This window comes from Coregonus clupeaformis, chromosome 26 (assembly GCF_020615455.1).
Source record: "Coregonus clupeaformis isolate EN_2021a chromosome 26, ASM2061545v1, whole genome shotgun sequence".
In the NCBI taxonomy this organism is placed as follows: domain Eukaryota; kingdom Metazoa; phylum Chordata; class Actinopteri; order Salmoniformes; family Salmonidae; genus Coregonus; species Coregonus clupeaformis.
The window spans coordinates 31,521,791-31,548,492 of NC_059217.1; the positions used below are offsets into that span (position 1 = coordinate 31,521,791).

The 26,702-nt window shown below is 44.2% G+C and overlaps 1 protein-coding gene across 1 annotated transcript; it reads left to right on the plus strand.

The window, feature by feature from the left end:
* LOC121540179 (cadherin-24) lies at positions 1-26,508 on the plus strand. The gene is made up of 14 exons (XM_041848847.2): positions 1-122; positions 6,178-7,034; positions 13,796-14,090; positions 14,213-14,332; positions 14,874-15,041; positions 16,446-16,627; positions 17,390-17,646; positions 17,794-17,930; positions 18,105-18,226; positions 22,784-22,901; positions 23,170-23,478; positions 23,757-23,949; positions 24,058-24,508; positions 24,648-26,508. Exons 2-14 carry the CDS (start codon positions 6,408-6,410, stop codon positions 25,530-25,532), a joined length of 3,864 nt encoding a protein of 1,287 aa, XP_041704781.2. The 5' UTR covers positions 1-122; positions 6,178-6,407; the 3' UTR covers positions 25,533-26,508.
* Positions 26,509-26,702: the final 194 nt, after the last annotated feature.

The window sequence follows — 26,702 nt, forward strand, 5'->3', positions numbered from 1 at the left end:
CGTACAGGCACCCAGTGAACACCGGCTTCTTTCCCACTTTGTATTTCTTTGTATTTCATTCAGCGCGTTCACTTAAATCACTGGCAGACGAAGGAGCTACCCTATTGTATCTATAGTGAAAGGTAAGATTGAAATTCGTTTGAGAAAAATGCGTCGGGACAAAACGTTTTATTTTTCATAATGGGATTCAGTTTTATTTGTAGCCTACTTTCACTGTAGCGGATGCATTTTACGGAATAAATGGGGTATCGGTTATTCACAATGTATTATAGCTGCTGTTGACAGTCTTATGCATGCAAAGAAAATGTTTCTTCCAATGTCGATACGTGTTCCATGGTGGTGAATCTGACATATAGCCAAAATTGTGTGGCGCGCGTGCCTATATCAAATAAAATGTGCATAAGAATGTTTTTAGCCAACAGATGTCAGCTGTTTTAGCAGCTGAAATGTAGACATAATACAGAGTTATCCAAGAGATCCGTTGGAAGGGACCAAACTGCGGATGTTCTGGTTGACTAAACTATGCGCGGAGATTTGACATATGGGTTTCCACTACCACAGCCACAAATATCGTAAACATTCATGAAAACAAAAATGTCCTGTTTGGTCTTAATTAAGCTTAGGGTTAAGCATAAGGTTAGCACTGTGGTTAGGGTTATGTTTAAAACCAGATTTTAAGAAGATAAATTGTAGAAATAGGTGGGCTTTATGACTTTGTAGCTGTGGTAACTAGTAACGCCCGTTCTAATGTGATAGGCAGCTTCCCTTCCTTGGCACACAAATTTGTTTACATCCCTGTTAGAGAGCATTTTAGCCTTTGTCAAGATAATCCATCCACCTGACAGGTGTGCTATATCAAGAAGTTGATTAAACAGCATGATCATTACACAGGTGCACCTTGTGCTGGGGACAATAAAAGGCCACTCTAAAATGTGCAGTTTTGTCACACAACACAATGCCACAGATGTCTCAAGATTTGAGGGAGCGTGCAGTTGTCATGATGACTGCAGGAATGTCCACCAGAGCTGTTGCCAGATAATTTACGGCAGGTAGCTTAGTGGTTAAGAGTGTTGTGCCAGTAACCGAAAGGTTGCTGGTTCTAATCCCCGAGCCGACTAGGTGAAAAATCTGTCGATGTGCCCTTGAGCAAGGCACTTAACCCTAGTTGTTCTGGATAAGAGTGTCTGCTAAATGACAAAAAAATAAAATAAAATGTCAATGTTAATTTCTCTACCATAAGCCACCTCCAACTACATTTTAAAGAATTTGGCAGTACCTCCAACTGGCCTCACAACCGCAGACCACGCGTAACAGCCCAGGACCTCCACATCCGGCTTCTTCACCTACGGGATCGTCTGAGGGGTGGGGTGCTGAGGAGTATTTCTGTCTGTAATAAAGCCCTTTTACGGGGAAAAACTCATTCTGATTGGCTGGGCCAGGCCCACCCATTGCTTCCACCCTGCACAGTCATGTGAAATCCATAGATTAGAGCCTAATGAATTTATTTAATTTGACTGATTTCCTTCTATGAACTGTAACTAGGGCTGTGGCGGTCATGACATTTTGTCAGCTGGTGATTGTCATGCAAATAACTACCGATCTCACGGTATTTGACCGTTAATTAACATAAACACATTTAGCATCTCCGGCTTCCACGCTTAGCCTACAAGCCACTGATGCGGACCTTTGGAAAATCTACATTTAAAAAAGTCTAATAAATCCATTTATTATAGCCTACACCATCACAATAAATCAATTATTTATTTTAGGCAGGTCTAAAGAAACAATATGACATGAAGAAAATGTAGCCCTAATCTGGCTATGCCATATGGCTGTGGGCTACGCTAGTTCATTTAGCAGGCAAGACTTGCTTATAATTCCCATGGCATTATTTTATATTGTTTTATAGTGAGAACAATAAAATGGAACATAGCTGAATTAAATAGAAAGGATAGTTTCCCCAAACGATTTCCGAGGGAGTGCACACATGCGGCTATTCTGTGTTGAGCGGTTAACAAAGAAACAGGTCCTCCTATATGCTTCATTTAGAGTTATTTATGCAACTTTAGTTGTGATACAACATTAGGTTATATGTTTTGATTTCTAATACATTCTAAGGCTGCATGATGCGACTCTAATGATAATTTGAAGAAAAAAAAGTTGCATGAAAGGCAAGCGCTCTGCTCTGTTTCTTGTGCAGGCTGCACACGCTGGGCATCATTCACAAGTATTCTCACCCCCATCAGACTATTCTCAATTGAATCTAGTCTGTACATATACTAAATAATATATGTGTGAAATTAGTTTTGATTTAGAATGGGCCATTATTATCTGTTGGAACAGGGGCAGGGGAAAAAAAGACATGTAATACGTATGCACTTGAATAGCGAATGGAGGACACTTTTCCCATGGTTCATTTTCATGCCAGCCAGGTAGGCTACTCCTGTTGTAAAGCGTCCTCCATTCGCTATTCAAGTGCTGTATATTAGGAAAGATGAGAAATTAATAGCCTATAGAAATCTGATGAGATCCTCTTTTTAATAGAGGCTATCAAAACTCAGTTTTCTCAATGAATTGCATAGCATAGCCTATAGAGATGTTGCGCAACATGGGCTTATAGGAACACTTATTCCATACATCAACCAGCTATGAGGAGCTGGCTCTCGCTGCGCAACAGGTGATCCTATTCTGCTCAAGCTCTGAATGCCAGGGCTCTCATTAAGTGTGTGATTTGATTTTCGATTGCATTTGCATTGATGTCAGAGTGATTAGAGAGCGCTGAGTACAAGACCATTAGCGACTGGCCGTTAGCAAGTTTGGTAGGCTACTAATGACTATCAGCGGCATCAGAGCGCAGTTTTGGAGAAGCCTAGTTACCGTGACTAAATGGTCACGTGAAATTTGACTGCGGTCATGACTCGTGACTGCCGGTGTGGCGGTTATACTGTCACCGTAACAGCCCTAACTGTAACTCATAAAATCGTAGAAATTGTTGCATGTTGCGTTTATATATTTGCTTTCAGGTGATTACATTGTTGTTCTTCCTGGACTCGGCTACGCACCTTGGTGGGTGCATGTGGGTGTGCGTGTGTGTGGAGCGTGCGTAAAAAATGCTCACCTGCAGACCGCACTGGTTCCACACGGATTTACACGTGCATAATGAAAATGATGAGCTCGCTGCCGCGTCGCCAGTAACGCGGAATTGTTAGTGTTGCATTCATTATTATAGTTAGACCAAGTGTGTAAATCACATTAACATGCGTCAGAGGGGTCACAGCTCCAGAATTCTCTAACAAGACAAGGTTGTGCTCCGGGCTGTTCAGTGTAGGCCTATCTACAGTATGCTAATGAACAGCTTTGAAGTGTGTGCGTCTGTGCTGTGTGTGTGTGTGACACGAGGAGAGGAAGTAAGGAGAGAAATACAAACCCTTGGAATGAGAATGAGAGACACCATGTACCACATTTGCACGTCAACAACACTTTGACTTTAGACATTAAGGAGAAGATCATTATCAGCCATTTCCACTCAGCACATAATGCGCACACACAAACGAGCCAGCCAGCCAGTATAAATATTCCCCAGTCCCCACTCACCGGAGTCTTTGTTGAACACATTAATTTGTCAAGTGAATGTACAGCTGAGTCATAAACACTAGCAAATTGTTAGAGGGCGCACAAGTCTGCCACAACACAGCACTTTGATTGGGTGGTTGTCATACCACTTAGACTTTGACTGACTGTCAATGTCAGATGTTGACAATAGCAAGATGAGCGATGTGCTGAGTACAGTCACAGTGAGGCCTCTCATCAGTTTGGTTTGGACAGAATAGAAGGACTGTCTACACAGAGAGGGAGAGGGATGGAAAGAGAGAAGGAGGGGGAGAGAGAGAGGCAGAGCAGTCTTAAAACATTAAGATGAATTGAAGGAAGAAGAGAACGTCAGGGAGATGCACGGGTGGAGCAGAATCTCTTTGCCTGTCTTCATTGCTTAAGCCAGCCAAGCTCTCCCTTCATCACATACCCTCCTCTCTCTTCCCCTCTTCCTCTATCTCCCCCTCTCTCCCTCTCTCTTTCCCCCTCTCCCTCCCGCTCTCCATCCCTCCCACTCTCTCCCCCTCTCTCTGTATCTCCCTCTCTCTCCCCCTCTCCTCTCTCTCTATATATGTAAAGGCCTGACATGCACAGGCTATTTTTAATAAAAATGAAACCGCTTTCTTGCAGTGAAGCGAGACAGAGTGAAGTGAGACTGAAACAGCGATTTGCAATTTAGGCCTGTGTGACACTCATCATCCCCCTCCGAGCCACCAACAGTAAATTCGCCCTCAGTCTTTCATTGCCTATCTCTATCACTCTATCTCTCTCCAGACATCCCCTCACACATGCATCTCAATAACACTTACGTCTCAAATGCTGAAAACAAATATTAAATGACATGTTTTTTCTGTAATTGTGGAGCGGTAGACATGAGAACAATATGAACAACACTCAAACTAACTGTTTTAAAATGGGCCAGGAAGTACTAGTAATGTATTCAAAGATGCAGCATTATACAGAAGAAAGAGAATAGCTGTAAAAGCGTTAGAGTGGAGATACAATATATGGGATGGTTTAAAGATGAGGGAACAGACATAGCGGCTCAGAGAGACTGAGTGCACATCTGGCATTAATATTGATGAAGTGGCATTAATGTGTGCAAAATACAAAAAAATAGCATTATTCCTTTCATTTTTTTTCTTCTGCGAAAGAATTTATGTGGAGGGGAGAGCGGTAGAACAAAATCTAATATATAGCTCAAACTAGTTCTTTGTTCTCAAGCATTAAGAAACTAGGGCAATTGCTGAATGTGAATGAATGAGTATTCTGTCCCTGTCTTAAACATTAAAATATTAAATTAATTAAACATTCAGATAGATATTACACAGTCATTTTAGGTTAATAGTGTTTTAACTTAGGCCCACATTTGCATCTAAATGAATGGGTTTTGTAATACAATTGCAGATGTTTTAATTGCACTATAAAAGGGAGCTCAGATAAGGCTATTCGATATAAAAAGAGGATTTGGGCATGCTAAGTCAGGGATTGTAGTTTGGCAGCCATTCTATTCTTATAGACAGAAATAAATATGTACCATTGTATATGAGTGTTTGTGATTGTGTGTTAAATGAGAGAGTGAGAAATGTAAAGAGTGACAGTGACAAATTCACACAGAGAAAGAGAGAGAGAGAGAGAGAGAGAGAGAGAGAGAGAGAGAGAGAGAGAGAGAGAGAGAGAGAGAGAGAGAGAGAGAGAGATAAATGCAGAAAGGAGAGGGAGATAGAGGAATTGTGATTACACATTTTCAGTCTTGTTAAGTTGGTGACAGCCTTCATTGCACAAAGCCTGGAAGATCGATGGCCGGGGTCTGACTCTAATACTAACGAAGCTCGGATCGTTAAACTTTTGGGAAATGATGACAGAAATTGATTAAAATATGTATGAGTCCAATTAATCTCTTAAGGGGGACTTATTCCACTACTTGGCATTGAGGCATGAGGAGGCCATCTTTAGGACGACATCAATCATCTGATGGACTGGCAATTGTGTCTGACACAGTAAAGTAGTGGAGCTGTGCCCCACCCTCTGCCCATCAGGTCCAAACTCATCCTCCAGAGACAAAGCTCCCTTACAGGCTCTACATTGAGCTCATAACCTAACACAATAGTCTCATTATACTATGGCCCATTCTGTCAATAAGTATTCAGTGACGCTTTAAACCAAAATATGCAATGCTTTATTACTTGTTACGAGCATCTATGAGCCCTTGTAATGTTTTATTATGTTATAAATAGAAAATAGATATTTATATGCTGCAATTTTACAACAGACTGAACTTAGCTTCTTGTTTTCTATTAGCTGATGACTATGGTGTATAATCCTTCAATTCACTAAACACTAAACGATGGACAAATCTCCACATAGACTGTATGTAAAAACACAGTGCAGACAGTACAGTGCTATTGCAATATATTCCCCACAATGTGGAGTTGTAAAATGGTAGCCAGTTCTCCTCAGGTCTTGAGGAGTTAATGAGAATAGTGTCAACATCTCTGCATGTCTTCATGCCTCCTGCACCTCGGAGCTGTTTGCTCTCCTTTTAATTAAAACAGCTAAGATTACTCTAATTCTCTCTCTACTCAGGTAATCCAGCTCCGCTCTGCTGCGGCTGTGGAAGGGAGTCCTGCATCATGTGTACAGCAGAACGGGAATGAGTTAGTGTGAGAATGAAACGCGAACAGAATAAAGACTGACCCTGTGGATAGCAAAGGAAATCACAATGTGGGGAGAAGACATGCAGAATCCAAGGAGAGAAACAAAAATCTCTGGATATCATTTTTGTTTTACGGGTTGACGAACACACCACCTCCGCCATGACCACCCTAACGGTGCTTCTTCTTGTTTTGGTTTGTACGTGGGAGGAGCAGCGAGGATGTAGCTCACTAACTGTTAGTTCACCAAGTACAGCTCAGAACAGTCAGGAAGACCTAACAGATCCGAGGGCTGCAGAAAACACTGTCTCGCTGGTGAATCATGGTCAGAATGCTGAGGTTCTTATGACAACCCACATTCCACTGACTCCTGGATTAACAGAAAAAGGAAAGAATGGCCTGGATGAAATAATACAGATCTCAACTCAAACTCCAGACTTTACCTTTCAAACCACTTTGACTCCTGGAAAGATATGGAATGTCATTACATCCAAGAGTGAAGCTGTGTATAATGGGGATAATGTTCACACTCAGTCACTGGAGGCCCAGGAGTTCATGGAGGCAGAGGCCAATGGAGACCCCAGTCATCATGTGAAACTTCAGAGTGACTCCCATCCAGAGTCCAGAGTTCTCCCAGAGAGCATCTCTGGGTGGGGCTTGGTCTCTCAGGGGGAGGGGCTAACTCTAATAGGGGTGGGGCCTCGCTCTCGTCATAGGCGGAGCTGGCAGTGGAACCAGTTCTTTGTGATTGAGGAGTACAGAGGACCAGAGCCAGTGCTCATCGGACGGGTAAGACCTCATCACAACCAATGTCATTAAAGTACAGTATGATTTCAGTGTTATAAGAAATGTCCATAAATGTAGCTTTGGTTAATTCCTAGAACAACAGCCTGAGGATACAGCTTTTTCACTCAAGCTCACCTTCTAGCATTCATTGGGAACATCCCGCGCCCCCCACGTCTATTTCTATGGGCACAAGCACTGTTTTATTATACACAAACTGTTCACACCCCTTTTGTTGGCTGAGAGACAATTTTGCAGATTTAAAGCTTATTTCCTACAATTCTACACATTTTGCCATGCCACTAAGTATGTGTGTTCATGTGATATTTGATTGACTCAAACATTACAACAAAATCAATGGGCTAAAAAACCTAGCTGAAAAGCGTTAGCTGACATAGGCTAGTTGATCTGGAAATTTCTGACAAGTCATAAATAGCTCTCTAAGGCCTGCAATGACTGACATGACGAGGAAAACTGATGATGCACTACCCAATTTTGAAATTGGCACCTTGTGCATTCTACTATTACAACTTCCAGGAGTAAGGGGGCGGGGGGGTCCCTCGCACGCCCCACAGTTTGGGAACCACTGCAGTACACTACTAGTCAGTTGGCATACTTACATCACTAAGGTTAGCCAATAAGTACAGTTGGTCACACCGCACCAACAACACCAAAGAGCTGACAGGAAGTCCGTTTTCAGCCAGTATGATGAGATGATTGGAGATGTTTTAAATCAGAGCACACCTGATCCATCTAGATCTGTGGAAGTTACTTGTAGCACTTCACAGGCAAAGCGTTGGGCTGCTAATGCAGCTGCTGGCAGCTTTAGTGTGTGTGTGTGGATTATATTAGCTGTGACGCTTACAGGGAACTCTGCCAACTCACAGTAGCAGGCAGCATACTTTATTATGACCCCACAGTTTGGAGCCTCACCAACCAACAATGTGTTTACCTCATAAATGTTTCATCTTCCTCTCTGCCTGTTATTGATACAGTCAGGGAGGGATGTTAGTGCGGTCGGTGGAGACATGATACTCTTTCTTGTTGTTGTAGTTAGTGCACAAGTCTGATTCAGGGCTTGAGATGGCTAGGATGCCATAAGGGATCTCGCATAGGAAGGGAGGAGTTGTTTGGCTGTTATGCCAAACATGTTCCAGCTTGTTAGGGCTATGAGTTTGATAGGATCATACATACATCAATGCCCAGACTCACATACATGTATAGAGTGTATGTTCTATGCCATTTGAAAGACATTGCTAAAAACATTGAGAGAGGGGTAAAATACAGTAAATCATGGCAATTAATGAGAATTTTACAGGAAAAGAAAATCAACAAGGTGAAGATAGACTGAAGATCCCTGCCATACCGTAAGAGCAAGGAGAAGATAAAATGTAGATGAAAGAGAGCGGGGAGAGTGATAACGGCATGGGGAAAGTAGCCGTCTGGGAATTCCATATGAGATCATTGCAAAAAAAATCCCTCTCCACTGTTTTGTTTTTATGGATTGGATAAGTTTCAACCCCACTGAGAAAATATTTTGCCATGGTGACTGATACACAGCAGGACTGAGCTAGCAATTACATTGAGACTAGGAGGGTAGGGGTTGGTGAGAGAGAGGGTGGAGACTAGGAGGGTAGGGGTTGGTGAGAGAGAGGGTGGAGACTAGGAGGGAGGGGTGTTAGGAGAGTGAGATAGGGAAGGAGACTGACAAAGATGTCTCTTGTGGTGTTGTGTGGGATCCGAATCAAAGCAGATTTAAGGAGGAAGAATATATAGCATTTCTTACTGTCTGTTATCATGTGTTTCTTTAATCCCTAACTGCACGCACAACTACACACATACACACACACACACTCACACACACTCTCTCTCTTTCTCTTGCTCTCTCTCTAACACACATATCACACTCGCACACAGACAAACTTGGCTGTATACACCCAGGGTTTATGAATTACAGTTGACATGTATACCAATGTTTTTATGCACCACTTTGGCATTCTTGGGTAGAAGAAATTCACATCTATGTGATTAAAGGCCTGGGGCCATAATAATTTCTCGCACTTGCTCTCTCCAGGCTTATGTGACATAATAATATTAACAATGTTCCTTGCCCATGGCTTGGCTTGTACGGAATTCTCATATGAAAAATATAATAACCACAGAGACCACGAAGCTGTTTCCATATGAAAGAGACTACAGTATATGTACAGACCTCAATTGATGTGAAAACCTGCAGTATATTGCTCAGTAAATATCAAAGAAACCCATGCTACTTACTATAGTTAAAAGAATGGGTTGTGGTTTACTAGACAGAGGTTATGTTGGTCTAAGATGGAGGGTCCGCAGCGGAGGGGAGGAAAGGATGTGATGTGAGTAAGCCTAGTGGATTATGAGCATGTGCAGATGTGCCTTAAGGGGTGCGAGATGTGAAGGTTCCTGGTCAGAAAGCCTTCCTTGTGTGATGAAGGCTGAGTAATCTCTTTAGCTTTCTATTTCTGTGTGTCTGGCCTTTTACCCACCAAGCTCCTTGTAATATCCCCCTACTGCCATTAAATACTGAACAAGCTAGCACTCTTCACTGCAAAGTAAAATGGGCAGACACACAGAGAGAGAGAAAGAGAGAGAAACAGATGGGCAGATGGACTGTCAGAGGTACGTTCTCAGAGAGAGAAAGAGACTATAATTTGACCCCAATAACTAGCGTTGGACATGCGTCAACAGCAACCTTGGGGAAATCCTCTGCATTATCATTAACAGCAGACTATACATTTCCTCAGTGAAAACAATGTACTGAGCAAATGTCAAATTGGCTTTTTACCAAATTACAGTACGACAGACCACGTATTCACCCTGCACACCCTAATTGACAAACAAACAAACCAAAACAAAGGCAAAGTCTTCTCATGCTTTGTTGATTTCAAAAAAGCTTTTGACTCAATTTGGCATGAGGGTCTGCTATACAAATTGATGGAAAGTGGTGTTGGGGGAAAAACTATGAGATTATAAAATCCATGTACACAAACAAGAAGTGTGGGGTTAAAATTGGCAAAAAACACATACATTTCTTTCCACAGGGCTGTGGGGTGAGACACTGATGCAGCTTAAGCTCCACCTTCTTCAACATATACAGTGGGGGGAAAAAGTATTTAGTAAGCCACCAATTGTGCAAGTTCTCCCACTTAAAAAGATGAGAGAGGCCTGTAATTTTCATCATAGGTACACGTCAACTATGACAGACAAATTGAGAAAAAAAAATCCAGAAAATCACATTGTAGGATTTTTAATGAATTTATTTGCAAATTATGGTGGAAAATAAGTATTTGGTCACCTACAAACAAGCAAGATTTCTGGCTCTCACAGACCTGTAACTTCTTCTTTAAGAGGCTCCTCTGTCCTCCACTCGTTACCTTTATTAATGGCACCTGTTTGAACTTGTTATCAGTATAAAATACACCTGTCCACAACCTCAAACAGTCACACTCCAAACTCCACTATGGCCAAGACCAAAGAGCTGTCAAAGGACACCAGAAACAAAATTGTAGACCTGCACCAGGCTGGGAAGACTGAATCTGCAATAGGTAAGCAGCTTGGTTTGAAGAAATCAACTGTGGGAGCAATTATTAGGAAATGGAAGACATACAAGACCACTGATAATCTCCCTTGATCTGGGGCTCCACGCAAGATCTCACCCCGTGGGGTCAAAATGATCACAAGAGCGGTGAGCAAAAATCCCAGAACCACACGGTGGGACCTAGTGAATGACCTGCAGAGAGCTGGGACCAAAGTAACAAAGCCTACCATCAGTAACACACTACGCCGCCAGGGACTCAAATCCTGCAGTGCCAGACGTGTCCCCCTGCTTAAGCCAGTACATGTCCAGGCCCGTCTGAAGTTTGCTAGAGTGCATTTGGATGATCCAGAAGAGGATTGGGAGAATGTCATATGGTCAGATGAAACCAAAATATAACTTTTTGGTAAGAACTCAACTCGTCATGTTTGGAGGACAAAGAATGCTGAGTTGCATCCAAAGAACACCATACCTACTGTGAAGCATGGGGGTGGAAACATCATGCTTTGGGGCTGTTTTTCTGCAAAGGGACCAGGACGACTGATCCGTGTAAAGGAAAGAATGAATGGGGCCATGTATCGTGAGATTTTGAGTGAAAACCTCCTTCCATCAGCAAGGGCATTGAAGATGAAACGTGGCTGGGTCTTTCAGCATGACAATGATCCCAAACACACCGCCCGGGCAACGAAGGAGTGTTTCAAGGTCCTGGAGTGGCCTAGCCAGTCTCCAGATCTCAACCCCATAGAAAATCTTTGGAGGGAGTTGAAAGTCCGTGTTGCCCAGCGACAATCCCAAAACATCACTGCTCTAGAGGAGATCTGCATGGAGGAAGAAAGACTTACAGAAAATGTTTGACCTGTGTCATTGCCAACAAAGGGTATATAACAAAGTATTGAGAAACTTTTGTTATTGACCAAAAACTTATTTTCCACCATAATTTGCAAATAAATTCATTAAAAATCCTACAATGTGATTTTCTGGATTTTTTTTTCTAATTTTGTCTGTCATAGTTGACGTGTACCTATGATGAAAATTACAGGCCTCTCTCATCTTTTTAAGTGGGAGAACTTGCACAATTGGTGACTGACTAAATTCTTTTTTCCCCCACTGTATATCAACAAATTGTTGAGGGCACTAGAACAGTCTGCAGCACCCGGCCTCACCCTACAAGAATCTGAAGTCAAATGTCTACTGTTTGCTGATGATCTGGTGCTTCCGTCCCCAACCAAGGAGGGCCTACAGCAGCACCTTTTATTTTATTTTATTTTACCTTTATTTAACTAGGCAAGTCAGTTAAGAACAAATTCTTATTTACAATGACGGCCTACAATGACCTAGATCTTCTGCCCAGATTCTGTCAGACCTGGGCCCTGACAGTAAATCTCAGTAAGAGATTCAAAAAAAGGTCCTGTTGCCAGGACCACAAATACAAATTCCATCTAGACACCATTGCCCTAGAGCACACAAAAAACTATACATACCTCAGCCTAAACATCAGTGCCACAGGTAACTTCCACAAAGCTGTGAATGATCTGAGAGACAAGGCAAGAAGGGCCTTCTATGCCATCAAAAGGTACATACAATTTAACATACCAATTAGGATCTGGCTAAAAATACTTGAATCAGTTATAGAACTCATTGCCCTTTATGGTTGTGAGGTCTGGGGTCCGCTCACCAACCAAGAATTCACTAAATGGGACAAACACCAAATTGAGACTCTGCATGCATAATTCTGCAAAAATATCCTGGGGCTCTGTTCACAAACACAAATAGACCCCACCGAGCCCCAGGACAGCAACACAATTAGACCCAACCAAATCATGAGAAAATAAAAAGATAATTACTTGACACATTAGAAATAATTAACAAAAAAACAGAGCAAACTAGAATGCTATTTGGCCCTAAATAGAGAGTACACAGTGGCAGAATAACTGACCACTGTTACTGACCCAAAATTAAATTAAAAAGCTTTGACTATGTACAGACTCATTGAGCATAGCCTTGCTATTGAGAAAGGTTGCCATAGGCAGACCTGGCTCTCAAGAGAAGACAGGCTATGTGCACACTGCCCACAAAATGAGGTGGAAACTGAGCTGCACTTCCTAACCTCCTGCCAAATGTATGACCATATTAGAGACACATATTTCCCTCAGATTACACAGACCCACAAAGAATTAGAAAACAAATCCAATTTTGATAAACTCCCATATCTATTGGGTGAAATACCACAGTGTGCAATCACAGCAGCAAGATGTGTGACCTGTTGCCACAAGAAAATGGCGACCAGTGAAGAACAAACACCATTGTAAATACAACCCATATTTATGTTTATTTATTTTCAGTTTTGTACTTTAACTATTTGCACATCGTTACAACACTGTATATAACCATAATATGACATTTGAAATGTCTTTATTCTTTTGGAACTTTTGTGAGTGTAATGTTTACTGTTCATTTTTTATTGTTTATTTCACTTTTGTTTATTATCTATTTCACTTGCTTTGGCAATGTAAACATATGTTTCCCATGTCAATAAAGCCCCTTGAATTGAGAGAGAAAGAGAGAGAGAGAGAGAGAGAGAGAGAGAGAGAGAGAGAGAGAGAGAGAGAGAGAGAGAGAGAGAGAGAGAGAGAGAGAGAGAGAGAGAGAGAGAGAGAGAGAGAGAGAGAGAGAGAGAGAGAGAGAGAGAGAGAGAGAGAGAGAGAGAGAGAGATACATACAAACAGATGGATTCAGAGAGGGAACGAAAACAGACAGATGGACAGAACAGAAGACAGAAAGAGCGACATTTGGGGACCACTGTCCACAGTCATGTGCTCTCACCCCCTAACAATCCCTTGTGGCCTGCTTGGTCCAATGAGTTAATTAGCTGTACACATTCTGGTCCCCTCTGTCCCCTTCACACCTGGTGCCATTCAATTCACACTCACTGAACACCACATTGGGCTTGATTGAATCGCTGATTTCACAATCTCTTGTTTAGGTAGAATATAAATTATGCTAATTAGGGGTGCATTTTCTGAGTCAGTGGTGGCTTGGACACAATATGTCAAACAACAAAGCATAAGTTCAACTATAAACCCTCTTTTAGAGAAAATATCATAGAGAACTAAAGCCAATCATTAGGCTAGGCTCAATGCAAAATCCATAGATATTTTATGACTTTTTATTTCTCTCTATATACACATATCTCCTGCAGCTGCACACAGATATGGACAGAGGGGATGGGCGTACCAAGTACATCTTAGAAGGAGAGGGGGTGGGGTCTGTGTTTGTCATCGACGGGAACACGGGCAACATCCACGTCACCAAGTCCCTGGACCGAGAAGAGAAGGACCAGTACCGCCTCGTTGCCACGGCAACCGACCGCCAGACGGGCCACGCCCTCGAACCCTCGTCCATGTTCATCATCAGAGTGCAGGACATCAATGACAACCCACCTGTCTTCCAGAACGAGCAATACATCACAACCGTGCCCGAGATGGCCAATATAGGTATTACATGTGACTGACAGGGCTCCGGTCTTGATCTGTGATTTACATTACAGTCTAGACAAGCTGCCTCAAGGGCTTATTAGTCATTCCTGAAGTCTCACCACTTCATCTCTCTCTAACAGGTACATCCATAATCCAGGTGACAGCTACGGATGCAGACGACCCTACGTATGGTAACAGTGCCAGGCTGGTGTATGCTGTGACCCAGGGCCAGCAGTATTTCTCTGTGGATCCTCAGACAGGTCTGGTTGGCCTACAATACAGACTCCTATCAAGCTACATGTTAACCATATGGTAGCCATGCTGATGAACAGACACTACAGTATGCCCCTTTCATCTGTAAAGATATCATATGGTGTACTTCTGTGGTCTGTATATACAGCCATAGACAGTCCACATGTATTCTATGTACTGGACATAAAGCTGGGGACGGCAACAGGCGGCCCGCGGTCCAAAATCTGTTATAATAAAAAAAGAGATGAAATTATTGTTATTTTCAAATACAATCAATTTTTGGGCTTCGTTGTGGTCAATTTGCAGTGTACAAATTATTATAATGATGTTCTGCCCACCCCCGAACATCTGCTCTGACAAAAATGGCCCACGGTTTAATCTTGTCGCCTACCCCTGACATAAAGGCTTGTGACATAGCTATATGTGACATTAAAGCAGGTGACTCATCCTACTGCAGCATTTAGGTCTGCTTGTCCCTTCAGCTGTGATCTTTGTCAATGTAATGCATCATGTGCTTATTTACTGTCCTCTTATCGTCCTCTCTGGCAGGTGTCCTGCGTACTGCTGTACCTGACATGGACAGAGAGAGTCAGGATACCTATCTGGTTGTCCTTGAGGCCAAAGACATGGGGGGTCACCTGGGGGGGATGTCAGGGACGACCACAGTTACTGTGAGGCTGAGTGATGTCAACGACAACCCCCCTCACTTCAGAAAGAGTGAGCAACATTACAGTTACTGTTTTGTTATTGGCAAATGTCATGCTATTACAGTTATAGCTTTCAACTTCTAGAACTCCAGCTGAAACATTGTTAGAAAATATTTCTGTGTTCTCTCTCTCTCTGTGTGTGTGTGGGTGTTTCTGTTTGTGTCTGTGCGTGCGTGTGCGTGATTTGGTGTGTGTGTGATTTTGCGTGCGTGTGTATGTGTGTGCGTGTGATTTTGTGTGTGTGTGATTAGAGTGATGAAATGCCTTGCAATGTGGCACTTGTGATGGTGCACTGATCTCTCGCTGCTACTAAGAGCAACTTTAGGGTCTTCTCTGCCAGGGTTGTGTCACACAGCAGCTATGAGAAGAGACTACTATGCTAATAGTTTATTTTGAAGCCATTTTATGGAGTGTTCCTTGATGTGTGCAAATGGCTGTTGTTTCCTCATTGCAAACTAATGAATAAAATCCATGAATGAGCTGCTTTTCTCTTCTTCTCCCTCCTCCTCACCATCATCTTCATCACCAATCTGAATTAATAACATATTTTGAGATTTCTCTGTTAGTTTTCTCAACACTAAGCTCTTCATGAAAAACAGTGAGGGATCATGGTTAGTCTTTTCTTATCCAAGCGCTTCTACATTCTATTCTATTACTGTTTCATCTGACATTCAGTCGTTTCTGCTCCAATAGACAATAAAATCACTGCAGAATATAACGTTCTGAGACATACAATGCATGCCTCTATACTGTATGTCCCTCTCTCTCCGTCTCACTCCCCCCCTCAAGCAATTTCATAATAAAAAATGCACAGGTTATTAGGCACTATAGCTGTTCTCCTACTGTAGCTCCCTGTGGTCGGTCATGATTCTCTATCTGACACTAATGCAGAGAGTGAGTCTAAACAAACATATTTATTTCATCTGTGGAGATAGAGATGTGTGTGTTGAATTCGCAAAGCTTTGAATTACTAACGTGTCATTAGATTAAGGTGTGTCCTTTCTATACTGTTCCGAGGGAGACCATGGTATGAATACTACAGTTAGTCACTTACTGTGTAGAATCAAAGAGAGACACAGACTGAGACTCATCGCTGAGAGCCAGACAACTGCCAAACCCTGCTGTCACAGACTACTGCACTTTGGCTGCCTTTTCCTTGGCTACAGGACACTCAGAGAGACGTTTGTCTTTTGGTTTTCATCATTACTGTAAACATTTTCCCTGAGGACTACTGGAATGACTACTCTATCATTGTAGGATCCAAATGGTATGTCTATGCCCTGTCACTCATCTGTGTGGTCTCTCTCTCTCTCTCTCTCTCTCTCTCTCTCTCTCTCTCTCTCTCTCTCTCTCTCTCTCTCTCTCTCTCTCTCTCTCTCTCTCTCTCTCTCTCTCTCTCTCTCTCTCGCTGTAGGTGCCTGGTCGTTCTCTATTTCTGAGCTGGCAGCACCAGGGGTAGAGGTGGGTCGCCTCTCGGCAACAGATGCTGATCTGGGAGAGAACGCCATGCTGGAATATACCATCCTGGATGGAGAAGAGGGGGACACATTTAACATCACCGGAAGAGACCAAGAGGCTGTCATTGTGTTAAACAAGGTGAGCAATAAATAAGAGAGACCAGATATATAGCTCTTAATCAGACTCAAGTCAAAAACATCCACAATGTGTAAAATGAGAGTCTAAACTATGCATAGCTCCTCTAAGGCACTCTAACCAGGAAGTTAATTCAGTGAAAAACATAGAAAACCGCAGGACAGTGTTGCCTGCAGAGACTCAATCAGGTCTGATAGTTTTGAATAAATAAATATTTGGTCTGGAAACAGTAATTTAACAGTTTTTCCTCAATCATTTTTCCTGGCAATCCTGTTGTGTGAGTGCAGGGAATGTCACAAAATGAATGAACTTAAACAAAACATTATCTCACCTTGGTTTGCTTGGAAATAGACAATAGACAAAAAAGGGATCCAAATCCCCTGGAATTTATGCACAACTATTTGAAAAATGTAAGATTCCGACTAGCAGTTGAATTGAAATCATCAACCAGAAAATAGGTTGTGAGCCTGTGTTTTCCTCAGTGTGGTGTCAAGTACATGGGGCATCGCTAGCTCCATTTAACAAATTGTGTGAGACGAGGGTGAGAGTATGAGATAGAATGTGGGAATGATGAATCAACGTGGGAGTAAATTAATTATGGAACAAGGGTAGGAAAAGGGGCATGATGAAAAGAAGAAGAAAGAGAGATTGTTCGAGTTAGGGAGATAGAGAGGAAGCAGAGCGAGAGAGAAATAATAAGCAAAAGTGGTTATAGGAAAGGACATAAGTCAAATATAATTGGTTGTACTGTATTTCGCTCCTCAGTTGCTGGACTATGAGAGGTGCAGTTCGTACTCGTTCTCAGTGGAAGTTGTGAACCCCGTAGTGGATGCACGGTTCCTACGGAAGGGTCCCTTTAAGGACCGTGCGACTATACAGGTCATGGTCCTCAATGCAGACGAGCCCCCCCGCTTCTCCTGGTTACGTTACCGTCTAGATGTGCCTGAGAACTGTCCCCCTGTCTGCAGCGTGGGTCAAGTGTCTGCTGTGGACCCAGACACAGGACAAAGCTCCAACATCAGGTAGCCTACACTCAGTCAGTCCGTCCATCAGTCATTCTGTCCTTCACTCACTCACTCACTCACTCACTCACTCACTCATATTTTATTTTCTCAAACTATTCTTTCTCTCTCCCCTCACTTCCTCTCCCCCCTGTCACTTTCTCTCAGGTACTCCATTGATCCCCAGTCTGACCCTGAGGCTCTGTTCCGTATTGCTTCTGACAGCGGCCTTATCACCGCTGTGATGGAGTTGGACCGAGAGCGCGAGCAGTGGCATAATATCACTGTCATCGCCACACAGAGAGGTATGAGGCTCCCTCTCTCCTCTCAGCTTCAGCCACCCCCAGGCAATACAAGCACTCTGGCTTAGTACAGTCATGTTTTTCCCCATATCACTCATTGTAGCCCTGGGGTGAGAGCTGTGAAAAGCTGTAATGAAGTTGAAGTTAAACTCACCAGGCACTCCTTTCCTGTTCCAGACAATCCCAACCTTGTGACCAGAGTCGTGGTTGCCATAGAGACACTGGACCAGAATGATAATGCACCAGAGTTGGATAGGCAGTACACAACGTCTGTGTGTGACTCCAGTACCCCTGGACAGGTCAGTGCTGCTGATAACATTTACCTACAGTATGTAACTCTGACACTGCACTTTATCAGTCTATCTATAGCCCTGCGTTCTGATAACCATAATGCTAATTTTTTACTGCAACCTTTGCAGGACAATTCTCTTTAGATGTCTTTGAAGATTTCCTATTCCTTTTATCATGTCTCATTTTATGAAATTGAAACAGACTCAAGATCAACTGATGTTTATTTTTTTATTTTTTTTATTTCACCTTTATTTAACCAGGTAAGCCAGTTGAGAACAAGTTCTCATTTACAACTGCGACCTGGCCAAGATAAAGCAAAGCAGTGCGATAAAAACAACAACACAGAGTTACATATGGGGTAAAACAAAACAAAGTCAAAAATACAACAGAATAAATAACAATATAGGGATGAGGTAGTTGGGCGGGCTAATTTCAGATGGGCTGTGTACAGGTGCAGTGATCGGTAAGGTGCTCTGACAACTGATGCTTAAAGTTAGTGAGGGAGATAAGTGTCTCCAGCTTCAGAGATTTTTGCAATTTGTTCCAGTCATTGGCAGCAGAGAACTGGAAGGAATGGCGGCCAAAGGAGGTGTTGGCTTTGGGGATGACCAGTGAGATATACCTGCTGGAGCGCATACTACGGGTGGGTGTTGCTATGGTGACCAATGAGCTAAGATAAGGCGGGGATTTGCCTAGCAGTGATTTATAGATGGCCTGGAGCCAGTGGGTTTGGCGACGAATATGTAGTGAGGACCAGCCAACAAGAGCGTACAGGTCACAGTGGTGGGTAGTATATGGGGCTTTGGAGACAAAACGGATGGCACTGTGATAGACTACATCCAATTTGCTGAGTAGAGTGTTGGAGGCTATTTTGTAAATGACATCGCCGAAGTCAAGGATTGGTAGGATAGTCAGTTTTACGAGGGCATGTTTGGCAGCATGAGTGAAGGAGGCTTTGTTGCGAAATAGGAAACCGATTCTAGATTTAACTTTGGATTGGAGATTCTTAATGTGAGTCTGGAAGGAGAGTTTACAGTCTAACCAGACACCTAGGTATTTGTAGTTGTCCACATACTCTAGGTCAGACCCGTCGAGAGTAGTGATTCTAGTCGGGTGGGCGGGTGCAAGCAGCGTTCGGTTGAAGAGCATGCATTTAGTTTTACTAGTGTTTAAGAGCAGTTGGAGGCTACTGAAGGAGTGTTGTATGGCATTGAAGCTCGTTTGGAGGTTTGTTAACACAGAGTCCAATGAAGGGCCAGATGTATACAAAATGGTGTCGTCTGCGTAGAGGTGGATCTGAGAGTCACCAGCAGCAAGAGCGACGTCATTGATATACACGGAGAAAAGAGTCGGCCCAAGAATTGAACCCTGTGGCACCCCCATAGAGACTGCCATAGGTCCAGACAACAGGCCCTCCGATTTGACACATTGAACTCTATCAGAGAAGTAGTTGGTGAACCAGGCGAGGCAGTCATTTGAGAAACCAAGGCTATTTAGTCTTCCAATAAGAATGCGGTGGTTGACAGAGTCGAAAGCCTTGGCCAGGTCAATGAAAACGGCTGCACAGTACTGTCTATTATTGATCGCGGTTATAATATCGTTTAGGACCTTGAGCGTGGCTGAAGTGCACCCATGACCAGCTCGGAAACCGGATTGCATAGCGGAGAAGGTACGGTGGGATTCGAAATGGTCGGTGATCTGTTTGTTAACTTGGCTTTCAAAAACTTTTGAAAGGCAGGGCAGGATGGATATGGGTCTGTAACAGTTTGGATCTAGAGTGTCACCCCCTTTGAAGAGGGGGATGACCGCGGCAGCTTTCCAATCTCTGGGGATCTCAGACGTTACAAAAGAGAGGTTGAACAGGCTAGTAATAGGGGTTGCGACAATTTCGCGCTAGTTTTAGAAAGAAAGGGTCCAGATTGTCTAGCCCAGATGATTTGTAGGGGTCCAGATTTTGCAGCTCTTTCAGAACATCAGCTGTCTGGATTTGTGTGAAGGAGAAGCGGGGGGGCATGGGCAAGTTGCAGCGGAGGGTGCAGAGCTGGTGGCCGGGGTAGTGGTAGCCAGGTGGAAAGCATGGCCAGCCGTAGCAAAATGCTTGTTGAAATTCTCGATTATTGTAGATTTATCGGGTGGTGATAGTGTTTCCTAGCCTCAGTGCAGTGGGCAGCTGGGAGGAAGTGCTCTTATTTTCCATGGACTTTACAGTGTCCCAAAACTTTTTGGAGTTAGTGCTACAGGATGCAAATTTCTGTTTGAAAAAGTTAGCCTTTGCTTTCCTAACTGCTTGTGTATATTGGTTCCTAACTTCCCTGAAAAGTTGCATATCGCGGGGGCTATTTGATGCTAATGTAGTACGCCACAGCATGTTTTTGTGCTGGTCAAGGGCAGTCAAGTCTGAGGAGAACCAGGGGCTATATCTGTTCTTAGTTCTGTATTTTTTGAATGGGGGCATGTTTATTTAAGATTGAGAGGAAATTACTTTTAAAGAACAACCAGGCATCCTCTACTGACGGAATGAGATCTATATCCATCCAGGATACCTGGGCCAGGTCAATTAGGAAGGCCTGCTCGCTGAAGTGTTTTTGGGAGCGTTTGACAGTGATGAGGGGTGGTCGTTTGACCGCGGACCCGGTACGGACGCGAGGCAATAAGGCAGTGATCGCTGAGATCCTGGTTGAAGACAGCGGAGGTGTATTTAGAGGGTAAGTTAGTCAGGATGATATCTATGAGGGTACCCATGTTTACGGATTTAGGGTTGTACCTGGTAGGTTCGTTGATAATTTGTGTGAGATTGAGGGCATCTAGTTTAGATTGTAGGATGGCCGGGGTGTTAAGCATATCCCAATTTAGGTCACCAAGCAGTACGAACTCTGAGGATAGATGGGGGCAATCAATTCACATATGGTGTCCAGGGCACAGCTGGGGGCTGAGGGGGTCTGTAGCAAGCGGCAACAGTGAGAGATTTATTTCTGGAAAGGTGGATTTTTAGAAGTAGAAGCTCAAACTGTTTGGGCACAGACCTGGATAGTATGATAGAGCTCTGCAGGCTATCTCTACAGTAGATTGCAACTCCACCCCCTTTGGCAGTTCTATCTAGACGGAAAATGTTATAGTTGGGGATGGAAATTTCAGAATTTTTGGTGGCCTTCCTAAGCCAGGATTCAGACACTGCTAGAACATCAGGGTTGGCGGAGTGTGCTAACGCAGTGAATAACTCAAACTTAGGAAGGAGGCTTCTGATATTTACGTGCAGAAAACCAAGGCTTTTACGGTTACAGAAGTCAACAAATGATAGCTCCTGGGGAGTAGGAGTGATACTGGGGGCTGCAGGGCCTGGGTTAGCCTCTACATCACCAGAGGAACAGAGGAGGACTAGAATAAGGATACGACTAAAGGCTTTAAGAACTGGTCTTCTAGTGCGTTGGGTACATAGAATAAAGGGGGCAGTTCTCCGGGCGTTGTAGAAAAGATTCAGGGCATTATGTACAGAAAAGGATATGGAAGGATATGAGTACAGTTGAGGTAAACCTAAGCGTTGGGTAACAATGAAAGAGATAGCATCACTGGAGGCACCGATTGAGCCGGGCTCGGCGTGTATGGGGGGTGGAACAAAGGAACTATTTGAGGCAGTTTGAGAGGGACTAGGGGTTCTACAGTGAAATTGTATAATAAGAACTAACCCAAACAGCAATAGGCAAGGCATATTGACAAGGGAGAGAGGCATAAAGCAATCACAGGTGTTATTAGAGAGAGCTAAGACAACAACTGGTAATAGCGATAAAGTTTGGGCTGAGGCTAAACAGAATAAACAGGACAGGGTACCGTGTAAAGGAACAGTCCAGCAGGCATCAGCTGTGCAGCTGAGTGATCATAAGGTCCAGTGAACAGCAATATGTGAGTCCGAGAGCAGTTCAAATTGGTGCTTCAGCACAGCTAGCAGGGAGCACAGTTGTAGTTTGCGTGTGCTAGCGGGCCGGGGCTAGCAGATGGATCTTCGTGGTCGTCGCAACGGGAAGCCTGTTGAAACCACATCAGACGATTTCGTCGGCAAACCAGTCGTGTTGGATCGGCGGGGCTCAGTGTCAACACTAGGAGGTCCCGTCCGGTTGACAGAGAGGTAGATAGCCGGGAGATGGGGCTGAGGCTAGCTCAAGGCTAACTGGTGCTTGCTATAGGGCAATGGTAATTAGCCAACAACAGGTTGCAGCTAGCTAGCTGGTTGCGATGATCCGGCGCTAGGGTCCAGTGATTCCGGCAGAAAGTCCGATAAGCTCTGGGTCGATAGCACGCTGTGCAGACTGGCCGAGGAATTGTCCAGGCTAGAGCTAGAGCTGGCTGGTGGATAGTGTAGGCCACGGACAATGATGAAGACGCTAACGGTGACTAATAGCAAGTAGCCATTCAGTTGCAGCTACACTAGTTTCAGCTTAAGATCACTGTGTCCTGTTTCTCCAGCCTGCCATTGGTTTAGTTATTTTTCTCTAATGCCATTGGCTGACTTCTTTTTGTTCTGTGATTGTGAAGTCCAATAGAAGTCCTCCTCTCTCTGCTCTGTCTCCCAGGTTGTTCAGGTAGTGCGGGCGGTTGATAGGGACCAGGGAGGACAGGACGCCACCGTCCACTTCAGCATCCCTCCGGAGTCCAGCTCTGCTCTAAATCTCACAATCAGGGAGAGTGGAGGTGCCCTCTACCAATGTTCAATCCTCTGTGTCAAACTGTCACCCTCCTCAACCCTCTTCTTAATGCATGTCAAATCAGAAAGTCTGCAACTTGTTTTGACATGCTTAATGACAGTGTGCCTGCATCTTATAGTACCGATATTATAAGCCTGTCGAACTTCTAATATTCATTTTAGGACTTACATAGTGTAAGTGGAGAATGGCATTCATGTACCATTGACCTGACGACTGGCTTGTGTTTCTGGTGTTACTGTCTTATTTAACCCCAGGTGCCACAGCGAGCCTGGTGCTCCAGTCGGCCCTGCAGCCCCTCCCTGGCTACTCCTCCTCCCTCCTCACCCTGTACGTGCCCATCGTGCTGCGGGACGGGGCGTCCGGCCTCAGTAACACTGGGACGGTCACGGTGACCGTGTGTCCATGTCTGAGAGGAGGCATGCAGGCTGAGGAGAGGGGCAGGCAAAGGGACAGGGGCTGGGAGAGACAGACGGTATGTCTGCCGCTGCCCTCCACCTCTCCATCACTCTTCTTCAGTATGGTCACCTTGCTGGCTCTGCTGGCCTGTGTCACCACCCTGCTGGGTAAGACTCTCTGTGTAGTAGCACTACTGTCTAATCAATGTATAGTACATGCCTGTTTGTACTGTTTTCGCTATACTGTATGTCTGTCTGTCTATTTGTTGTCTGTCCGTTGATCTGTCTGTCTGAAGATCTGTATCCCATGAAATGGACTGCAGTGTCAGTGTGTGGTATTTACGATGATGTGCCTCTCTCTCTCTCTCTCTCTCTCTCCCTCCCTCCCTCCCTCCCTCCCTCCCTCCCTCCCTCCCTCCCTCCCTCCCTCCCTCCCTCCCCCCTAGTGGTGTGTGCTCTGTCTCTGTCTCTGCGGCATCAGAAGCGAGACTCCCACTCCCCATTTGAGGAGGATGATGTGAGGGAGAACATCATTACCTACGATGACGAAGGGGGAGGGGAGGCAGACACTGCTGCCTTTGACATCACCGCGCTCCAGAGCATGCACAGAGTACAACGCATGCAGGACAGCAGGAACATGTGAGCTGTGACGTTGGTTTGTGTAGTGTGTGTGAGGGCATGTGTTTGCATGCGCATGTGTCTGTGTGTGTGTGTGTTCCTCTGCCTTATGCTCATCTCTTCGCCCAGATGGTACACCCAGCAGAATCAGGCCAGGGCCAGGACGTACAGCTGGAGCCGGACCCCACACTCTGCTTTGGACCCCCGGCGTCCAGGCTCAGTCCCTGTGTACGGACGCCTCTGCTACAGCATCCACACCCTGCCTGTTCTCAGAGACTGTCCCGAGGGGCCCACTCCATTCCAGTCGGGTCTGCAGCTGGCCAAACTGATGGAAACCTATGGGCTTCCTGGCAATCAGATGGGTAACGATAATAATTCCTTAGTCATCCAGAACCAGGGCACATTTGATCTGCTAGAGCCTGGAGCGGTTAATCTCAACCCTGCTGAGCCACAGTGCCCCAGCAGAGACGGACCAGAGAGCATGGCGGCTGACAGCAGACCCACAGAGAGAGAGGGAGGCAGGGAGACCAACAATGACACCCAGCAACAGCAGCTGCATCTGGACCAGGGACCAATCAGGGTCAGATATGAACTTTCATATATAATGGGTGTAATAATGTTGTTGTTATCCACCTCAGAGATTTTGGTAAATCTCTGACTGTTTTTCCTTTTAAAGTATTTATTATTCCTCATAAAATCATTGTGTATTTCCTCCCCAGACACAGCCTGAGTCTGTACTGACAGATGAAGCACTGGTTCTGACCTACACTGTCCCAAATGGCTCATGCTCCCAGAGTCACAGCAGCAGCATCTCATCCTCAGAGCAGCAGGAGAACAAGCCAGAGTCCTCTCCCTCACAGACCACCACCAACACCACCACTGGAGCTTCCAGCTCTGCAGTAGATGACACAGACACAGATTCCTCTACTCTCCCCAGCTCAGAGAAGAATGAAGACACTGTTGGTGTTAGCCAAATAAATACCAATCACACCCACACTAACACACTGGGGGACTCAACATACAGCATTGTGGGTTCACTAAACCAGGGCAGTGGAGGGATACCTGTGACCGGGACTACTTTGTATCCAGGCAGTGCAGAATTCCTGAATATGTATGCGCTCGGTAGGAGCCTCTCTGGAGGCATGCTGGGATACGGCAGGGGGTGGGGCTGTGCCCGGGGACTGGTGTCTAACAGGGCAGGGGCAAGGGGTGGGGCTAACTGTAACCCTTCCCTGCCTTTGAGGATGGAGGAGTTGCTGAAGCACCGTCTGAACCAGGTGACTGACCTACCCCAGCCACCCTATGACTCACTGCAGACCTATGAGTTTGAGGGGGGGGACTCCCGGGCGGGGTCGCTGAGCTCACTGGAAAGCGAGGGAGAGAGGGAGGAGGAGAGAGAGAGGGAAGCGGTAGACGAGTTGGACCAGAAATTCCATAGGCTAGTGAAGATAATCGAAGAGAGAGAACAAGAAAAGGAGTGTGAGAGAAGTTCAGTGGAGGAGACGACACCGGCAGAAGATAGAAGCCAGTGTTTGGATGTCAATGAGACGAGTAAAACAGAGAGCGTGGATGAAGAGAAAAAGGTCTCAAGGTGGGATTTTTAGAGAACCTGCGAATCAAAGACACTGAATAGGAGTTTGGAGAGGAGAGAGAAACACTCCAACAGATGCAATTTAAAAGCAATACGGGGGTGTTATGCACAACTTCAGAGAGAAAATTGTTCTGTTCTGTTCAATGACTAAACTTCCTGCTTGTTGGCTATGCAGCACAGCTGAGACATGCCAGAAGATCCATACAGCACATCTCATGAACTCAACCTTGTGTATATCAAATCTGTCACTTTTACTTTCCTTGTAACTGATATGAATAATGCACCTAGGCTTTCTACACTGAAGTTATGAAAATGCACTTTCTGAAATATTAATTCCCAGCCATGAAAGCTGTATTGTTGGAAAATAGGCCTCATGAAAAATGAAAGAAAATTGTGATATTTAATGTTGATAGTTTAATAGGTGCACTCTCACTCAGAACACTGTTGTTCCCAAAGGCAACATTTAAACATGGATAACTGAATTGAACTAATTCTAAAAAGCATACCAATTCTACACTTCTACACTTGCATACTGTAGGCATACACACAGACACACACTAATAGAGCTAATGTGAATATATAAGGATGAATCTGTGCACATTACATCCAGTCAAATGAAAGCTGTTCTGGTGATGATATTATGTTACAATCAGGAGGGGGCTCTTCAGAATTGTATTGTATAGTCTCGGACACCCAGGCTATGTATTGTCCCAGTAATTATAATCACAGTAATAGGTTCTATGAAACACTATGCAATTTGCACACTGACTAGAGATAATACGTCTTTGAAGAAAAAAGCCTTGTAAAAAGTGTAATATGTTTCCTACTATAGCGACATGATTATGTGCATATTGTAAATATCCTCTGCAATGTGGTGATTATTGAGTGGAGGATTTCACACAGACCATGAAAGTGTCCCTTTATGAGAAACACTAATTATTTCACTCACTGAATAAGAAAAATGACATCCCTAATTTGTAGTGATTAAATGGTTGGTGTTAAAGAAGATGTCTGTTGCGTCACGTTATTTGCCACAGGATAGTTTTCCTAGCTAGTTCAGATATAAACCTGTTTATTGACTAATGTATTACTAATTTCATCTTTGCAATCCTTCCTACTGCTCAAGCTTGCTCTTTCTTTAAAACCTGACATGGAATTGGGAAAGCTTACGCACGCAATCTTA

What these genes read in the sequence shown, in the direction of transcription:
- LOC121540179 (XM_041848847.2), top strand. Translation starts at nt 6,408, where the DNA reads ATGACCACCCTAACGGTGCTTCTTCTTGTTTTGGTTTGTACGTGGGAG. An exon ending in CTGTGTCACCACCCTGCTGG is followed by an intron (nt 23,479 to 23,756) that starts GTAAGACTCTCT and finishes CCTCCCCCCTAG; the next exon opens with TGGTGTGTGCTCTGTCTCTG. An exon ending in ATGCAGGACAGCAGGAACAT is followed by an intron (nt 23,950 to 24,057) that starts GTGAGCTGTGAC and finishes CTCTTCGCCCAG; the next exon opens with ATGGTACACCCAGCAGAATC.